Below are 21,144 nucleotides of genomic sequence, written 5' to 3' on the forward strand. Positions count from 1 at the left end.
TAGTCCCGAAATTACGCCGGCGTAGCGCTACGACTGGGCGTACGACCTTTGATGAAACGGGCCCCAGTTGTAGTACAATAACATTTACTCTGACTGCAAAATACTTTGGGAAAAGGTCAATTAAATGAGTGCTACAACTTGTTATCCAAAGTAACATATACTTTTTAAGCTGCTATGTTGAATCATAGAACTCTACAATATATTAATGATAAGAGACTTTACATTTCACATTTCTTTACATTTTTAAAACTTTTAAACATATAAGAAAAATGACAGATTTTTTTTTTCAAACCAGATTCTTTACTTATATTTCCATTTATAAGTAACTTAAATTACATGCTGATACTTCAAATATGCTTTGCTGAAGGTCTTATCATAGGGTCAGCTTTCAAACACAATGTTTTCTTCCACCACAGTGACATAGATGTGCAAGTACACTTAAGTTCAAATTACAATTTTTAAGGATACAAGAAAAATAATGATAATGATTGCATAAATGAATACTGTTTCCTTTATTTCTCTCTTGTACTATCAGAATTTTTTTTTTCAAAATAAAAATTCTTTAAAAGAATAACAGTTTTTATAAGAGGGTATGATTGTCAAACTTTGATTATCTTCTTTGAATTGCTTTTTAACAAAATTAAAGATTAAGCACGCACCAATACATACACTACATTGCCCTTTTATGTAAACCACAAAAGCTGGTTACTACATAATGTGTGATTCTATTCCCATATGTTCATTGAGGTCAAACATTTTATAATGCCATGTACGTAATGTTACATCAAAACGATAAATCAATTATGCTTGTACTTTTTATTCTGTTGTAACATGAAACTTTTACTGATTGTTTAAAATAAACATCATTGGAAATTCGCCTCATATATCAAATGCTCATGCATAAGGAATTCATCAAAACGGAATCGAATTAGGAATTCCACAATTAAATATAATTTAAAAGAACCAACAAACCATTTACACGTAAAGAAAACGATTGCAAACGTAACAATGAAGAGCTTGTTGGTTTTTTGTGTTTTGGTGCTCTGTGTAGGATCAACTAATGCTTGCACATGTGCTGGTATACCAACAAACGGATGCAATTCACAATACTGTAAGTTATCATTCAGAATATAGTTCTATTTTTTATTGTTTATACATATACAAGGTATTTAGTGATTTGTCCTCGATAAACGCAAATCAAAAGAAAACGTTCTTCTTCTTCGTAAAGATATATATATATATATATATATATATATATATATATATATATATATATATATATATATATATATATATATATATATATATATATATATATATATATATATATATATATATATATATATATATATATATAATTTATATATATAGAAAAGAAATTTCAATGTCTTCGGAAATAAAAATATAACTAAGACAAGAGGTAAATGCTGAGGAAGACTTCTTTTTTTTTTTTTACTTTTTTTACTCTAGCCATATTAGGACAGGTAATAGGACAGCGAGTACTTGAACCTGGAATAAATGGTGAAAATCTTTACTGGGTTAGAGTGTTCCAAATATATAAGGTATGTATTTAGAATTTAAGAAACATTTCTTAACTTTTACGTCCTTCATACTTGTATTTTCATTGAAATTTAGGATAAGTGCTATAAAAAAGTGTATTGGATAACTCTTTTAAATTGTTACATGTACATAGATATAAAGCATTGGTAGGCATCACTTACCAGAAAGACTTATTTATGTATACTATCATATTGCTATTTTTGTATGAATCTATTTGCAAATCTCAGAAACCACTTTTACAATATGTGTAAAAAATAATAATTTCTTTTAAATTCCTTATTTATAGAATCATAAACTTTAAACAGTTACATATAAGAAATAGTTTTCCATAATTCAGAATGATTTTTTTTAATATTCATCTGTCTATTAAAAAGGATACACATCCAAATTTTACATAAACAAAGTGCATGCACACATGTAATAAGAAACCTGATTTTTAAATGAGAAGATAACAAATTAGTTTTGTGTTGATTTCTCGATGTTTACAACTGAATGTAAAAGTGAAAGGTCATTTTTCCTAATATGAATGTCAATTTCTGGATGTCTTTATGCCTGACGTAAGTTGGCGGAAATTATGGGAATAAACAAGGAAGACCTATCTATTAGACAGCATTTTATGTACATTTCTATTTATGCAAATTATCCCCATCGTTGATGCCCTGGCATACTCAACAAATTAGACAGTGATGCCTTAGTGGTGTGCATTGTTAAGTATTTGGATACCTTCTCTCAAATCAAGAAAATATTTTTAACTGGATTAAGATAACACCGTCCGAATATAACCAAGAGGAATAAGAATGTAGGTTTTATTAATTTATTACGTAACGAAAAAGCAATTGCAGATCTGAAATATACACACAAAATACAATATCATATATAAACTTTGATAATAATTGATACAAATAACTTACTTTTTCTGAGGCAAAAATAACTCAATTCACTTCAAAAATAGGAAAATTTAGCTTAACTCACCCTAAAAGTAACATTTTGATAGTTTAAAAACGTTGTTTTAGAAATACCAAAAAAGGTTATTAATAATACTTATTATTAAAAAAAATTCAAAATAATATAGACAAAAATTTACCTTTCAAGTGGTGACAACGGGCAGTAGGTCAGTTGTTAAGAGTTAAATTTCCCTCACTGATAGGAATGGACACGTGCAACAATATCTATGGAAGGAAATTTGGTTAAATAAGATTTACATGATGGCCAATGAAATTTTATGAGTAGACTTCATGAATGAAAGCAAAAACACGAATTGACTACTAGCAAATATGATATATCGTAAATAATGGCTTAGCTAGTTCTTAAAAAAAGAAGAAAAATTATTTTAAAAAATATTACTTTGCCACATGAATTTAAAGATTTTCAAAGAGATTAGAAAATAATTGATTATTTTTATATACTTTAAAAAATTAATAAGTAACAGTATGCACTACAAATGTAGGTTTAAAAAGTTGTTTATTTATTTGAGAGGATTATTGATATCCAAAGCTATTTGGGGACATTTAGAAATAAGTTACATTAATCATTTTTGAATAGGCTGAAAGACCTCTTCCGTACATTGGGAGTGGCATTATACAGATACGGGCGTATACCGGAGGTTCACTTTGTGGTGTGGTCTTCACAACAGGGCAACTCTACGTCATATCCGGTAAAAATTACATCTATTATTACATATTTCTTTCTATTATACAAAATATCCATGAACTTTACATTCCCTATGCTATGCATAATGAATCATTATACAGAGAGATATGATGTATTTCTTGAGGTATAATGATAATAATTGCAATGTTCATCAATAAAAATAGATAACATACATGTATTGTCTTTCCACTTTGTAGGAACCTATCGTGATTTTACTTTGGGAGCCAACTCATGTGCATACGTCAGACAATGGGATCAGATTCCTCTCTCAGAAAAGTGGAATCTATTTTGTAGAAGATTTTGATTAAAACCTTCAGTTATCTAATCGTATTCAGTTATGATTTGAAAACGAGTGGAGCTGTTTAATGATATGATCTTCTAATTGATTCAGTTCAACCCACTTTTTGTATTTTAATGTTTTATTCTCATTATTTGTGCTGGAAAGAAACATTATTTATTTTCTATCATACATACTCAAAAATTCTCTCTCCGAACTTTGTCTCAGGGCGTCTTTAAATTTGTTTTTCTGGTTGATAACGTAGAATTCTTTAATTTGGGGCTTAAAACATTTGAGATTTTTCAATTCTTGCAAAACACGGAAAAAATGATCACAGACCAAAGAATATTTGATAAAGTAGAATTCATTATACTGAATCAAGCTTATACAAACCGATAATTAAGTTTTCGTCTCTCCTCTCTCTGAATCATTATTGGAATTTTAAAAACAAGTACTTTTGATACATTTTATCTCCTTGTAGACAGTATGAACATTTAATAGGCCAGATTTTCAAGGGATAAAACTTTATAAAATGTGGGGTAAAGATATCCCATCCCTTCCTGACATCATTTTAATATAACCCCTTAATTGTTTGGACATTCCACATAGAATTTACGATAATACTTTACAAACTCAAAAAATGAGGTAAAAACTGGAAATTCCACGTAACGATTGTGTAATACTACAAGAATTAAATAGCGTGATTGTTGGACGACAAATGCTCATATCAAATGATTTTTTTCTATGTTAGACTTAGGTAGAAAATGCGTCGTATTTTGAGGTTGCGCTGCCTGGTTATACCTTTGATTACTATAAAATACACGATTTTTAAGACATTTGAGTAATGATTAATTCTTTAGATAGAAAGATGATGCTCACTAAATATATAAAAATCAATAAATGTGCCTAAAACGGTTTTAATTTTATGGTGCTAGTCCACGAACTTTTTGATAGCCTCTCGTTCCTAGCATTTACTTCATGAAATATAGAAATATCGAATAGTTTTCAAGGTCAAAAGTCTTTTTCTAGTAAAATATCCAAATATGAAATAGATGTGTCCGACTCTGTACATTTAGTATCTTTTATTTCAAGTTCACTAGGATATATCGAATCGACATATGAATGGAAGTAACTACTGTTAATTGATAATACGTCGTCAATATATCTAAATGTCAAGTTGAAGGTCACAGAAGTGTTTTCTTTTTCTCATGTAAAAGTTCTTTAATGAGTTATAAAATATCATAATAATATTATCTGTTTCTTAATCAGGTTTCTAACCTTATTTTAGAGATGTTGATAGGCACCCAGTGTCATACAGCGTCTTAATAGATTCTTGATTTTTCATTTTACAAGTCCATTATTCAGCCTATAATATAATTTTAAGAACAGACTATAAAAACAGATTACATGTTTTGTGACATGGCCATTTTAACATTTTGACTATGAATTACTCCATTGCCTTAACAATACAGAGGACTCATGGCGGATGTGACCAGTCAACAGGGATTGCTTACTCCTCCTAGACATCTGATCCTATGTCTTCAGCGATCTTATTAGCTATCCAGGTTCAATCGATCCCACCTTATGTCTTCAGCGATCTTATTAGCTATCCAGGTTCAATCGATCCCACCTTATGTCTTCAGCGATCTTATTAGCTATCCAGGTTCAATCGAGGTTGCCCGGGGGTTTATTAAAAGTAACAGCATAAAGAGCCCCCGTAAAAGTAAATAAGTTAATGTCATAAAAAAAAATGAAATTGTTAGTATTAAATATTGATTGTGACATATGATGGTTCGTCCAGGATATCACAATCAATATATGATACTAAAATTGGAGAGATTAAAGAATATGGTTAAACTCTTACTTGATAGGTGCTGACTTTTACTGCACCAGTGCATTAACTTGTTATTTTTTTTTTTGTTTTGTTTTGAAAACTGCTCTAAGGGCAATTTTTTTTTTCAAATCAAGGTCAAGACCATACAATTTGGACACAGCTGAAAAGTTCTCTCAAATATGTTTTAGTTCATGTGTGTAGATAAAAATATTTCGAATAGTTTCTTTGAAACTGAGTTAATATAGTCTTAAGGAGAGGCAGATAGACGGAAGACAGACACGTCAATCGCTACATCCAGCTTTATTCATGGCGGTGCATAAGAATGGGGAAACAATGATATGCATCATGGAACAACATTGCTGCATCATTTGACAAGATGTACAATTGACTTTCTGAAATGTCATAACCAAATATTTTAATTTTACGAATATCGAAGACATGCCACTGTCTGGTCATTTATTGTAATGTATATAATTTTGTAATATTGAAGGAAAAGGGGAAAGACTGAAATAAGAAGGAACGTCCCATTTACCAGGTGGAGGACGTTTGTTTATGATTGGATTAGTTCATTTGTGGGATAAACCGGGAAACAAAATAGTAAAAACACTAAGTAGTTCATTGCGTTGGTGTTGTCTGCCCATATACAATATGTTATTAAAAATGAAATAAAATTTCTAGTCAATTAAAAAATCAAGCTCAAGAATGGGGATAAAAAAATTTATTTTTTCCATTAAAGTTATCATACCCATGCTATAGAACAATCCAAGGAAAAGGCACGGAGATGATTTACACATGACATTTCGCTCGAAATGATTGTACGGACATGTCCATGTAACATATCCGTATAGGGAATCGCAAAGAATAGAAAGGTGCATAAAAAAACTAGAGGAAGTAACCACATCATTTTTTGCATCAGTAATACGCCTTTTTTTTCTACTGCAAACTGTTTTTGTTAAAATAAGGTTAATAAATTCCGACGTAAATCAGCTTGCATAAAATCTAGCTCACAAAGTACATGTTGTGATCTCTTAGTTTCGGATCAAGGTAAAAATTGATCCTTAAGCTCGTGGCGTCAGGCAATAATACGCTGGTAGTCCAGCAATAAAGTATGGCGATTGTGAACTGATGATGACGCGGGACAAAGAGGGCGATATGCATATGTATCTTTTTGCTAATTTTAACAGTTATATTTTAATATATAATGGAGATCAAAATAAAAGTTGCTTGTAAATAGAGTTGTCTCTAAAGGTCAGATACTAGAGGTACTGTCAGCACAGATCTCACAAAATGGTTTCCTCCGTTCTAATAAAAGTTATAATGGCAAAGTCCATTTTTTGCCATAGGGAACCCCCAAATACCTATACGATTTGAACATGAAATAGGAGTTGCCCAATAGCACTATGAAATAAAGATTCTGTGAGTAACCCATTTAGTTTTTTCCCAGTGTTTTCTTGACGACGTATTATCCATTAACAATAGTTACTTTCATTCAAATGTCGACTCGATATATCCCAGTGAACTTGAAATAAAAGATATCAAAGAGGGTGACACTTTGCTACTTTAAATAGGAAAGTTGGCATTATTCATAATTAGTGCACCCTGTATTTCAAACAATTAACATGCTCAAAAATTTTAAGGAAAGTTGTAACATAAATGCTGTAGATGAAATATTCTGCTGGTATGAAGCAATGTTTTAATGGATAAATATCTTCCTTCAAATTAACTTTAATTTTCAACAAATCTTTATTTTCTATAATGTATTGAAAACGTTTAAGCTTGGGATTCTTACTCCTCCATGGCACCTTATCCTACCTCGCAGTAACATACATTTACACCAACCTACATAATACGATATTGGAAGCTATTAAAAAGACCATTAAGAGCCGATAATCATTCAAAAGTGTATGATAATATGTGTTTTGTTACGTAGTAGAAAATAATAAATGAACACCGATTTAAACACGACGTTGCCCTTATACTGTTAAACACAAATTCGTTTTGTTTAAAGTATTTTAAAAAAAGAATACAAAACGTTGATTATGGTCAAATTAAAACAATTCATTATGCTTTGTACGTAATGTTCTGTCAGAATGATGATTAATCAATTCATCCTGTAGTTTACAGAACATCACATGTTTTCTGACTGCTTAATTGATATAGGGACTTAATTGGTAATTAACCTCATATGTCAAGTAATTTGAAATTATAAAAGCAGAGGCAAAATGGGATTTCCCCGAGTAAATAGATTCTAAAATATGGAGCAATCATTTGAAGTTTTAAAACATGAGTGCATACATAGCAATGAGAACCTTGTTGGTTTGTTGTATTCTGATGCTCAGTATAGGAATACATGTAAGTAATGCTTGCAGATGTGCAGGAATACCAATATAGGGATGTAATTCACAAAATTGTAAGTTATCATTATCAATAAACTATTTTATCTCTGACTCGAAGGGATATGTATTTTGGATATTTTCTTTGGAAAATAAAATATGTGAAATAAATTTCACATCTTACTTCATAATATCAAATATCCTTTCTAAGTCTTTTTTAAAGTTATTTCTTTTTGTACCACACAAAAGGTTATCCTTATTTTGTTTCCTATTATAACACTTTAGCCATACTGGAACAATATATAGGACAACAAATGCAAGTAATTGAACCTCGAGTAAATAGGGTAGAATCTTTGCACGGTTAGAGTGTACCAAGTCTATAAGGTATGTTTGGGTACTAGTATTAAAGACACTTTTTTTCTTTTACATCATTTATCAAGTTGATTTTCTGTTGATTCGAAATGCAAGAGCATATTCTATAAACGAACAATCTCCATTACAAGGCGGACTAGTGGCAAATAAATAGTAATGTGAATAATTTTGTATAAACAATTGTTTGTAAATACAATCTATTATTAGGTCGTGTGTTTACTTTTTCACATAAACTGTTAAGTCATTAATTACACACTAAATTTCAACGTGTTTATCGTTTAATTCTATTCATTTAATACACTAACTATCTATGTAAAATATTCTCTGTTGTACCTACTTTACGGATATTAAGACTTGAAAAAATAGGATCTCTCTTTTACGCGGATTTCATTTTCTATTGAACCTTGAAAATGACATGATCTGCATAAGAAAGGCTGTATAAGGGGGAATAGCACATTATCATGTAGGGTATTTTAGAGGAAAGAAAACTTCCAAATACAAATATAATAAGACACTCTTATAACAAAGAGCCAAGAACAAACACTTTGAATCTTTAATGATGAAATATAAGGAGACAGCGAAGAGCGCACAAGCTGAAAAGTCCATTCAAACAATACAAACCAAGAGCAGAGCAAACTCGGACCTCTAAAACTTCAGGGGTGGGATCAGATGCCATGGAGGAGTGAGCATTCGCTTCCAACGGGTCTCCCTGCGGTGTGCTCCTTGTCATCATTGGAAAAGTCGGTCGACAATTCAGTGTGTAAATAATGGCCTAATAGTCAGAAGAAAAACGTCAGTCAGCATTTGACTTAATGATAGATTATATTTGCTGACAACGTCATTGTATCGACCATAGAACTTACGAAATGATAACTACAGACAAGACTGTTGATATTCTTGTTTCATCAACTACTTTTTCAGTAACTTACCTCGTTAAAGAAATTGTTCATACGTAGAGCATGCCCTTGCGTATCGAATCAACTGAGAGATATAAACCCCATATGCAGGTGATGAGGGTATATTGCTGCATAAGTAAAGGAAGTTGACGATTAAAAGTTAATCGATTGAAAAAAAGTTTATTAGAAAAGTCACCCCGTTTATCAAAAAGCTTTGCTGTTAGATTACCATTAACGTTTTTTTTTTCTAGTAAAATTTTCATTTATTTTAAGCTCACTTGGATGTATCGAATCGACAAATGGATGGAAGTAACTATTGTTAATTATTATGCTTCCTGTCAGTTTGTCTCTATATAATCAATACCCAACTATTATCGCATAGTGTTCTAAGGATTTATATAGCGTAAGCATACTATGCCGAAATAGTATACGGCCTCAATTTCCGAAGAAAATCCGACAGCGCCCACGCCGAGGATCGATCTTACGACCCCGAGATTGTCAGTCCGACGCGTTACCGATTACACCACAGAAGCCGTTATCTACATCAGTGTAGAATAATATATATAAACTTAGCTTCAAATATTTTACACTTAAAGAAAAAAAAATAAACAAAATAATTTTTCTAAAATAGTTTCTTGCAATTTTTCCCCCTTCACTCCACTAAAATTCTCTGAAACTATCTGTACATTATACCTAATGCATTAAACATTCAAAATTAAAAGAAAAAGATTATGACGTACATGTAGCACAACGTGACGTCATAATAAGGGTGTACTAACATGATTGTAATAGGTGATGAAACATTGGAAATGGAGAAAATATTGTCGTTCTTATACAACAGTCAGCATAATAATAACAAAAGTGTTGTACTTTGCATGCACTATGCCTAAATAGTATCAGGGTTTGACACATAGTGCACCACTCTCTACCATCAGCTCATACATTCACCTCTGTCGTTGGCTCACGTATATCGCAGTGATAAGCACAAGAAATAGTGCAGTTTTTTAAATTCATTATAATTGATGTCTGATCATGAGCTAATGATACTCCTTAAAGATAGATATTTACTAAATAGATCTAAAACTATTGGTTTAATTTGAAAAAATCCTTGAAATGTTACGTTTTTACGTTATGTCAAAAATCTTGACGCTAGCCCATTGCAGAGGTGTCTGAGAGAGGAACGAACGATAACTCTTCCTAGGAGATTGATTGTGCACTCGCCTCCGGCTCGTGCACCATGTGTTAAACCCTGACTACTATTTAGGCATAGTGCAAGCAAAGTACAACACTATTATATAATTGATAATACGTCGTCGATATATTCCTGTGAGTTTGAAATAAAAGATACCACAGAGTCTGACACATCTGTTTCATATTTGGATATTTTACTATATAAAGATTTTGACGGTACTTAAACAATAAGGCTTTAAGATAAATGCGTAGACTTCAATTTTTCAATCGTCAACGTCCCTTATGTAGCAATATACCCTTATTACTTGCATATGGGGTTTTTGTTTTATAGTTGATTCCGATACGCAAGAGCATGTTCTACGTGTGAACAATTCTTAAAACGAGACAAGCTATTGACAAACAAGTTGATGAAACAAGGATAACAATTGTCTCTTTTGAAATCAATATTTCGCAAGTTTTATGGTCGAAACAATGATTTTGTCAACAAATGCAGCCTAAGTCAAATGCCGACTTGTAACACAATGACAGTATAAATTAAAATATAAAAATTATTGATTATTATTGTGAAGTACTATTCCGTATAATTTCATAAATGTATCAACCTTATTTTCTTATGAAGATTATGTGTATGCCTGTTAATACTTTAAGTGCACTTTCATCATAAGATACTAATTGGAAATGGATCCTACTACCGTATACTATTTATCTGCTACACATTGAGAGGGTCAGAAATACAAAATAATGTGTACTTCTAATTTATCGGACAATGTGAAAGAATGTGCTGATCTCTCTACTGACCAGCATCTGGTAATGATTTGATATCTCCTACGCGTCTAGTGGGCTGGACATAGATCACACATGATCCTCTCCGATATAAAATGACAATAATATGCTCATTTAAACTACCCTAAGAACACTTTGGTGGGAGGAACAATGAAGATGAACTAAATATTCATTAAGATGTGATCTGATTCCTGTTTCCAAATATGTGACACTCGTTCTGTACCCTCCAGTAAAAAACCTGGTGCGCGCTTGGTATCAGCAGCCTTTTACCATCCTTGGCTCCGAGACCTTTAGTGAACGCTTATTGTATAGAGAGACTAAGTACCTTTTGACTTTGATCTGAACCTTTGTTTGTCTGATTGCCATTTCGGATTGTAATAATAAAACAGTTATTTGAACTTTACCAATCTTCATAATCACGGGTAGTGTCACAGACTGAGGTTTTTCTTACTAATAGTTAGGCCACTATTTACACATTGAATTGTTTTGAATTGAAACAAATTTTTCCGTTTTCCCGACCATGACAAGGAGCACACGACGGGTGTGACCGGTCGGAAATGATGCTCACTCCTCCATGGCACCTAATCCCACCTCTAATGTTTTTAGAGGTCCACGTATGCTCTGCTCTCGATTTGTACGGAGCTCTGTTGAGGCTGCATAAAGGGGGGGGGCGGGGCTTAAATTATACGGGAAATGCTTACTGTGACATCACACAAAAATAGGAATTCCTCACAATAACAGAAAATGAAATAATTTCCGATTTTAAACCGCATATGAGTAATGAGCTACACCAAAACTTACCACTGCATTCAATTTTATCGCTAGATAAATCCCACACAGCAAGATATTTACAAGTCACTGATCGCAATGCACTTGTCGACATGACGTCATCATGGTAAAATTTGACGCATTTTATGTGCAGTGAGAGGCGGATCAAGTAATTTTTTCCCAGTGAAAAATGCATTTTATTATTACACAGAATAGTATTTACAAATGTTTCATAGACCATTAAAACAAATCTGAAACCTTTGCTTAGTGCCATCATTTAAAAACTATCGAGAAAATTTATTGAATAAATTCTACCGTGTTTTTTGTACAGGGTTGGCATGTTTCACGCCGAGGTGCTTCATTTTATACGTCATTCTTGAAGATCAACCGGTATTGTGTAAGAATCAACTTCATTTTAATGCTCAACTTGTTGTTGATTATATATATATAAGTTTAAACTTGAGAGGTAATTTTCAATTTTTCAAACTGTAAAACTGTACAATATTTGTGTTGCCATGGCAACAGATGCCTGAGTATTTAGATTTGCATTTAAACTCTTTTGTATACTATACATCTTTAGTAATTAACATAAAGTATGTTGTAGATGATATCTGTATTCTTTTTGTAAAAATATTCTTTAAAAAAAGTTAAAATTGAAGCAATTTTTTTTCTTTACTTACGATGGTTTCCATGCAACACATAATAAGGGGAAAAAAGTATTAGTCGTTGTTCAAACATCATTTTCATATATGAGAAAGTTGTGTACTATGAACACTTTTTACAACCAATAAAAGAAAACAGTAGGTCAAAATTTTCAGTTTCCATCTGAAGCTTCATAATTCATGAATATTAAAGTCATGTGACAATATAGTAGCTTCAAAAAAATAAATTCATTTTAAAAAGGTATGTATTTATGCACGTTCAAATTCCATTGATTTCTTCGTAGTATGCCTTAACAATGCTGCGTATTGTTTAAATGGACTTTAAGTTGGAATACTGTTCGTTATATCTATATTTTAATACTCATAATTATTTCCGATTAGATAAGGATATCTACTTGCGGTTTTGTTTCGTGAAAAGCGAATCTGTAAAATTAGTAAACCAGCATAATTATGATACTAAATAGGTCAATGCTGATTTTAAATGCTAGCTATGCTTGTTCTATCCATTGATAGCTGATGCTGATCCTGGAAATGAAATATTTTGAATGATGCAACTGATGCTAGTTGGATGCTGTTGCTACGTTTGCTTATGCTCATGTTGATTCATGTAACAAAATTTGTTCCCTGCAAGGTATTCCCATGTTTTATTGAGCGGTCATGACAAAATCTATGTTTGACCGCAGAGTGAGATATTTGACCTGTTGATATCAGACCACTTACGTCTCACTGTGAGCGGGATCAGCTAAATCCTTGTTGGTATTCAGCAGTAATAGAATTGACAAAATTTTGCCACATTGCGGGGAAAGGAAATTTACATCATGGAAACCAACACCTGATACAAGTATGTCAAAATAAAATAAAATAAATAAATGGTATAACAAAACATTTATTGACTGTCGACCCTCGAAGCAAACAATTTGCCTTCGGCCTAACGGCCTTAGGTTAAGAGTTTGGTTCTTGGGGTCCGACAAAATGGATGTTGTCCTTCAATCCAGTTAATAATATATTTTAAACAAAAAACACCTTCGTTGGTTGTTGGAACTGGAATTAACGTTGCAGCTGTTGCAGAAAAATACATATCCCATGAAAGCAGGTTTTGTATTTTTTTTCTGCAATACCTGCATTTGTTAATTCCTGTACTAACAAATAAAGAAAAACATTTTATTGTTTTTATTTTCGCCTGTATAAATAATCATATAATATAGGTTTAAGTGAGTTAAATATTTGATGATTGATATGTAGGTCGTTGTAATGTTTCATTGCTTGAACAGCACATTGCTCAAGAAATATACAGTCAGGTGGCTTGAAACGCCGGTTAGCCATTTACGAATTGATAAACGACAGTAGTTTAGACTAGAAATAAAGGCAATAATATTCAGTGGATGTAAATATTAAAAAAAATAGAGGCTCATGAAAACCACTTTAAATGCATAAACGAAATAAAACTGTTTATCTAATGTGTCTGTAACTAAGAAGATAAATATCCCTGACAATATCCTTTTTTCCGTTTTTCCCCCAAAAGATTCTGATTTGTAGTTTTATTAACTTGTTACAAAAAGAAACAGAGAATTCTTGGAGTGAATTACGTACTTAATAAGATATCCTAAACTACTGCATAATCTCTTGACGTAAAAGCTATAGTTTGAAGAAAAGGAAATGAAACATAAGCCGAAACCTGTCGTTTTCCCCTGTATTTTCACAATACGGTGTACTTTGTAACTGTCTGTACTATGTCACGTCGATCCCAGATACACACGCTTTCTCGGTGGATAAAGGGCTTAATTAATCTACAACTTTAGATTAATCGGAGAAAGTCTCTGAGGATTCATTATTGTCTGCAAGAGAAAATTCAAAATCTTAGAAAATTTCCAAAATTCCACAAATCTTCAAAATATAAGACTGTGCCATTTAGATAGTTGAAAAGTGAGGGGAGATTTACTGAAATGTGATAAATGGTAGAGTTTCACCCTGTGCAAACAGATAAATCAATTTAGTGAATACATAGAACGTTCTTTTTATTGTCAAAGCAGACTTTTTTACAAGCAAAAAGATTAGGTATGGGCTAATTGAAATGAGTAGTTGTAATTAACTGTATTTAATTACATTTTTTTTCAATGTAATTGGGTTTGCTTTCAATTACAAGTAATTGAATGTATTTAAATACAATATACAAATGCCATGTATTTTCAATTACATTTCAATTACTTAATTTTTCAAGTAAAAAAAATTAAAAAAGATGTTTTATAATGATACAAACAAGTACTTTTTGGCATGAGCTTGTGTTTGTGCAATGATTGTCTCTAATAATGTTTGTACAGCATGGCCATGCACAGTACCCAGGGAAATAGGTATAACGGTCTAATTTAATAATATCGTTAATATCGTTCAGGTGTGAAACCGGTCACGGTTGCTTAGTGGTAGGGCTTCGATTCTTGAATGGAGGCCTGGGTTCGGTTCTCATTCGCCGCCCCGCATCAAACCTAAGACAAAAACATAGGTAGTGACTGTTCCTTCACCAAGCGGCCGGCATTTGATGTGAAAGTCACGGGTACTTTCGGATGAGACCTTAAAACCCGAGGTCCCGTTTCACTGTAGGCATTGGCACGATAAAGAATCCTCAATGCTCAGTGACCCTTATTGCCGAGTAAAGGTCTAAATCTGAAGCCCTTCAAAGGTTTATGGTGACGTCTCTATATAAGTGAAAAATTCTCGATTGGGACGTTAAACAACATACAATCAATCAATCAGGTGTGAATCCCTTTAGTATCTGAAAACAAAAATAAAAGTTCATGTATTTGTTCTTCATAATTTTTGGAAATAAAACTAAAATAATGTATTTTATTGAGAGTAATTAATTACATTTTTAAAAAAATTAATGTAATTGTAATTGCAAGTAATTAACAAAATTATCAATGTATTTGAAAGTATTTAATTACATTTTCAAGTAATTGACCCCAACCTAAGCAAGATGAATGTCCTTTTAAAGATCGATGAAATTGCGTTTTCTATTTGTAAATAATTTGGAGTCTTTTTGAATTGCCTTTACAGTATAAAGCTGCAATTGTTAACAATAATTATACCAGCAAGCTCGCCACCTTCTAAGTAGTCATATGCTTTTATCAGACATTTATCATTGTTGTCCCTCCTGTGTATTTCTTTAAGTTTTAATTGTAATTGAAATTATTTGTCTTTAATTTTTTTTTTCTGTGAGTTGAATATCAGACAAAGATTGGAATTATGAATGTCTTTTCTGATTGGCATTCCCAATCAGCTGATTTATTGGTAGATTTGAGGGTGTTTTTTTTATCTACCAACATTTTGCTAGTGTGTGCTATGATAAGGTTTCGATGTTTCCAATCGCATCCATATTTCCCAGCTATTCATTTCTTTTCATCAATGAAAACCCAAATGTGACATTTACTGGTTTTCTTTTTGCTCATTTATCATATAAGCAGATAAAGCAGATAAGTCATTTATCAACATATAGATCAAATATAAAAAAAAAATCCATTAGAAATTACATGCAGTAGAAGACGCTTCCCTGTTAAGTTATAAAACAACGTCTATTTTGTCAACTTCAGACGTAACTCTGTGGAACAACAGGTAAGTAATGATCAGTTTTGAAGATAACAAACAGAAGTCAAGCACACAAATCAAATTAAATATTTCAAATGGAGTATGGAGAGAACTTGGACCCCTGAAAACATTACAGATGGGATTAGGTAGAAGTAATAACCCCTGTTATGACCGGTCACATCAGTCTCTTATAAAGTAAATATATGTTCTTCACAATTTATAAAGGTATTTCGTCCTCTACGGAAGACCTTCTTGTTACCTTTAGGTTTCTTCTCACATCTATTAATATTATTGTGTTTTTTCTTACCGATTTTGTGCACGCGATTTCTCGGAAATGGCTCGATGGATTTCCATGACACTTACGTAACATCACTTTAACCTTATGCCCTTTTTTCTAATTTGATGAAGTCACTTCCGGTCCGAAGAAATTGTCTTCTTTATGACTTTTGAAGGGTCGGTTTGTCCGCAGACTTTCTCCTAAACGGATCTAGATAAAAACTCGATATGTTATTGGGTCATTTATGTAACCGTAAGCGTCTGACCTCATTTTTCGTCTATCGACGTCACTTCCGGTTAAACCGGAAAAAGTCAGACAAGGCTTATTTTTGCAGATATCGTCACGAAATTGAATGATTTAAGTTATTGGAGACGTCCGACTTTATTTTTCGTCGCTGGACGTCACTTTGCTCAAAGCGGAAGTAGTTATGAGTGGCCTATTTTTACAAATAACTCCTTGCAATTGAATGATAAAAGTCCCTGAAGACGTCACACATAATTAAAAGTCGAATGCTTTTCAGAACAGTGGGTTTTTTTTACATACTAATTTGCAGCCCGGGGTTGAACTCTCGACCTACGGAATCTGTCTCCTAGCAGTACAAGAATAGCGCGCCAGGCCGCTCGGCCATCTAGGCAAGTCAAAAAACTTGCTTTCGATGCCGATGAAATTCTCGCGGTGCCGCCCTACAGTACACGGTCATTGAGAATGGAAGTGAGGTACAGTTGTTTAGACATTAGTTTTATTAGAGGATCTTTACCGATACACATTGTAATGAAAGTAATTTTATCTATAAAGCACATTTTACAACTCTTAAACTAAAATGGCTGCCCTAGTGAAGAAATATTAATAAAGCAATACAAAAACAATAGAACCATTTTTTTTTTCAATCGAACTATCTTCAGAACAAATGTTTTGTGTTGATAAATATCTTGAATGCGCCGAAGGATGTGGACTTCTATGACCTGAGAGAAATAGATCCTTTAAGACCTTTATCTGTTTACAAAGAATATAAAACATTTCTAAGCTTTGTCATCAAAAATATTTTTTCTCTTTATCACTATAATTGACTTTTTGATTGGCAATTAGCGATGTTGCACTTTAAAGGTTGCTCGTTCGATGGTGGTAATAGAAACGTCTGTTTTAAGCCTTGTTTTTAATTTTGAGGGAATATGAAATGAAAATGTCAGAAAAAGATTTGAAAGTTATTCTCTGAACAGTTAGTTTCGCAGTTTTGATATCAAACCGGTAAAATTTTCCTCAAGGCTGAAGACATTAATTGCCTTGCAAATCTTTTGAGAAATCAGTGATAAGTATAAATTGTGCTTTTACTGAGCTTACTAAAGGACTGAACAGGATTTCTTGGCATGCAATTTTTGCAACCATTGCATTCATTGTTAATGAATCCTTTAATTCATATTAAGATCTCGAAACTTTTATCAGAATTGCTGTTTCGGCATACTTAATAATTTTATTTCTTTGTTCTCTACCTATTTTTTTTTTTTCAGTTGATTACTTTTTTCATTAACTTCTTTCAATTAGAATTTGTCTCTGATAGAGATTTGGATATTTTTTAATCTTTATTTTACGCTATACAAGGTTGATGAAAACGCTTTAATCAAATTTCCGTTCCTGATCTAATTGTTGATGTGAAGAGGAAAACCTGATGGCGTCATTTCGTGTTTTGTTGACCTTAATAACGATAAAAAATCATTGATCAGAAAATTAATAAAAGAAGTCTTGAAATTTTGCGTTTTTGAAAACATATTGAATAATGGTATATTGCCAGACAGATAGTGATGAACAACATTTTTAAAACATAGAAATACATTAAATATAAATTATTTTCTTAGCTTAAAAACATCTTGAGTATGTTAACAATAAATATAAAATCAGTATATATGATATATCTAAATATTTTTTGAAATACAGGAATTTATTGGGTAAACCTTCCAGAATAGGAATTTGATAGAAATGTTACAATATACAGATTTTTCCCTCTCCTTTCTTTCTCTTTTGTATCTTTGCTCTGAAACATGGAGATGAGTATTTGAGTTAGGATATAACATATCCTCCCGTTATCGATCTACCTGAGATATATAACAGTTGGTACAAGAGCTGTTGGTGTAGTTAGTATTAGCTACAATAAGTTGTGTGCATTATGGCAAACAATTCAACATCTCTTTGTGATAACTGTTTTGTGCAAAAGCCAACAAACAACCCTGGTGACGGATATCTTTGGGTGGGGTTTGTTGTAGTTTTGGCGATATTTATCAGTAATCTGATACCCCTGGCTGTGATGGTGAGAAATGCTCAACTAAGAAAACATCGCTTCTTCAGATTTTTGATTTGTCTTAGTCTTAACGCCATACTGACAAGCCCATATCTTTTCACGGCAACAATTTTTAGGAAAATTACACCCATGGATGATTTTTCGAAACTTCGGATTTATTTTGACTGTATGCTGCTTCAGTCTTATTTGCATCATGGAATCATTGCTCTAGAACGACTATTTGCATCAGAAACAAAGTTTGACATCTACAGGAAGTATTTTACTACTTGGAGACAGACCTTGTATCTTGCTTTAAGTTACATTATAGTTGGCGTTTTTGTGTGTATTTTTGTAGGGATAAACTACGATTTTGATACAACGAATCCACTTAATGTGTATGGACGAAAACATGACTACATTTTGTTTATCTATGGGTGTATTGTGCTTGTTATATTGACCATTGTCACATTTTTATCTTCAGTATGTACTTACCGGGTGATCAAATCTCACATGTATTGGAAAAGAGTTGTGCAACCAGTCACTCATGAGCATGCGCAAGAACCACCACAAATACAAAGCTTGAACAGTTTTCCCACACCAACTACAGAAAGCACTTTTACAGAGATGCCCAGGTCCTCGACATGGATAATTCCTGTTGCTGAAAAATACGATAAAATGGGGACGGCTACTTCTGGACACATATTAGAAAATAAAGCGGTGGTTCTACAACAAAGTACAGGTTCTCAGCAAAGTACTTCTCATGCTACAACAGCAACAAATAAAAGACACCCTATAGAAAAATCAGTCCCACTAACAGCATCAAAATCAAAGCGCAGTATTGGAATTATCAAAACATTTTTGCTGGTTCTTTTTGTAGTTTTGTGCTTTAATGTTCCTTATTGGTTTACAAGGGTGCTGATATATTTAGACAAAGGTTCTGTCACTTCAGCGGCCTATAGAGTAACTTTCATCATTACCGCTGCACAGTATGCAATGAATCCGATCATTTATTTCTTCAGAATTGAAATGTTCCGAAAAGCTCTGCTTCGTACAAATCAAAGATAATTTTTGTTTCTGGACTGTTGGAATTCAAATCATCCATGATTTTCATTTCATTGTTCGAATGAATATAGAATATCAACTTGATTTAAAAAAGAGAATTTTTTGATAAATAATTGTTATTGTTAATTTGATATCAATTTATAAAGGTAAAACAAACATGCTGATAAAATTTCGCCATAGGTATAGTGCATATTAATTATTCATTTCATTTGGCTTTAAGTTTATTTAATAATTATGTTTCACGAATATTCATCACCAACATAAGTTTGATAGATATTCAAAGTAAGAATATTACCTTGATGATTTATTCTTTTATATCACACAACCAAATGTCTAGGTCCAGGAATGTAATTGCTAGTACATCATTGGTGTTGATTTTCCCATATGCCTACCTTTACGCTTTCAATGTTTTCTTATATTTGCTAATTTTACTGATTTAATCAGGTCTACCTGAAGTAACAATTATGCTCGAGAATGAAAGTATTCATCGCTTTAAACACTGCAAATTCAGCATTTGAAATTTTACAATTATCTATCGATTTGATCGTAATAGACATCTGAAAAGAATTTTATGGTTTCTTAACCTCCACTTCTCCATCTTCCTTCATTATGTATTAAACCTTAACTCATTCTTTATCTCGTCTGGCGCTTTCTGACCATTAAGACTATGTATTGTAAAATTATGTAATCATTTACTTCCTTAATAAGATTATTAATGGAAATTATTAATTTTGTCCAGCATGTTATTTGGGTAAATAAAATATCCATAATTGAATGTTAACTCTTTATATGACCATTGTTTCATAATCATTTGTTGTGTTTGTACATTATTACGCATAATATAAATTTGGGTTAATTTATAAAGTGGTAGAGTACAACATACTTTTCATTTCTTTTTTATGTATTGAAATGTATAAATTTCAGGACTAAGGTGGTTGAAGGTTGTTTAGCTACACTAATAGAGGGCAATCAAATTATGTGGAATATCATTGTTTATACTGAAGGGAAAATCGGTCGATTTAGATTTGGATGAATAGAGCTTCAACAGTTTCGTAATAAATGAAAAAAAATCTGTGCTAAATCGGCTTGTATATAAACAGTATGATCGCATTTAGAGTAATCAGATAATTTAAAACTGCTTTAAGAAATATTGAATCACAGTTGTTATATTGGATTTGTATTGTTGTATTGGATTTGTCTATTGGATTCTAAGCTTGTTTGTTGTGTGTTATGTTCATGTCTCCGTGTAATAATGCACACACACACACGCACACACACCCTCACACACACAAACACACACACACACACACCCACAATTATTTAAAAGCAATTTTGCTTTATTTAATATTTTGACGCGATTAATACTTGCAAAGGCCGTTTAAGGACATATGATACAAAGAAACCTTTACCAAAAAAAAAAAAAATCATCAAAATAAAAATTCAATTCATGTTTATATAAGTAAAATGAATAAGTTTAAATACTAGATTTTAATTGTTTTATCTCAGTTTCACAATAATGCGATTAAGAGTAACAGAAAGTTTTGAACATCATAGAAAGTTTACAATTTCTTAATATTTTAGAAATTTGGGGACCTGGCAAAATTTATCACCAGGGTGGGACCGGTGCAAAGCAT

General features: G+C 32.1%; 1 protein-coding gene across 1 annotated transcript; it reads left to right on the plus strand.

The window, feature by feature from the left end:
* The first annotated feature begins 961 nt into the window (after window positions 1-961).
* Window positions 962-3,538, plus strand: LOC133203747 (uncharacterized). Its single transcript, XM_061339529.1, has 4 exons — window positions 962-1,111; window positions 1,471-1,562; window positions 3,103-3,214; window positions 3,408-3,538. The coding sequence occupies exons 1-4, from the start codon at window positions 1,009-1,011 to the stop codon at window positions 3,512-3,514; spliced, it is 414 nt and encodes a 137-aa protein (XP_061195513.1). The 5' UTR covers window positions 962-1,008; the 3' UTR covers window positions 3,515-3,538.
* The last annotated feature ends 17,606 nt before the right edge of the window (window positions 3,539-21,144 follow it).

Source organism: Saccostrea echinata, unplaced genomic scaffold (genome assembly GCF_033153115.1).
Source record: "Saccostrea echinata isolate AGI-Se365-2 ecotype Australia unplaced genomic scaffold, CSIRO_AGI_Sech_v1 ptg000051l, whole genome shotgun sequence".
NCBI lineage: Eukaryota > Metazoa > Mollusca > Bivalvia > Ostreida > Ostreidae > Saccostrea > Saccostrea echinata.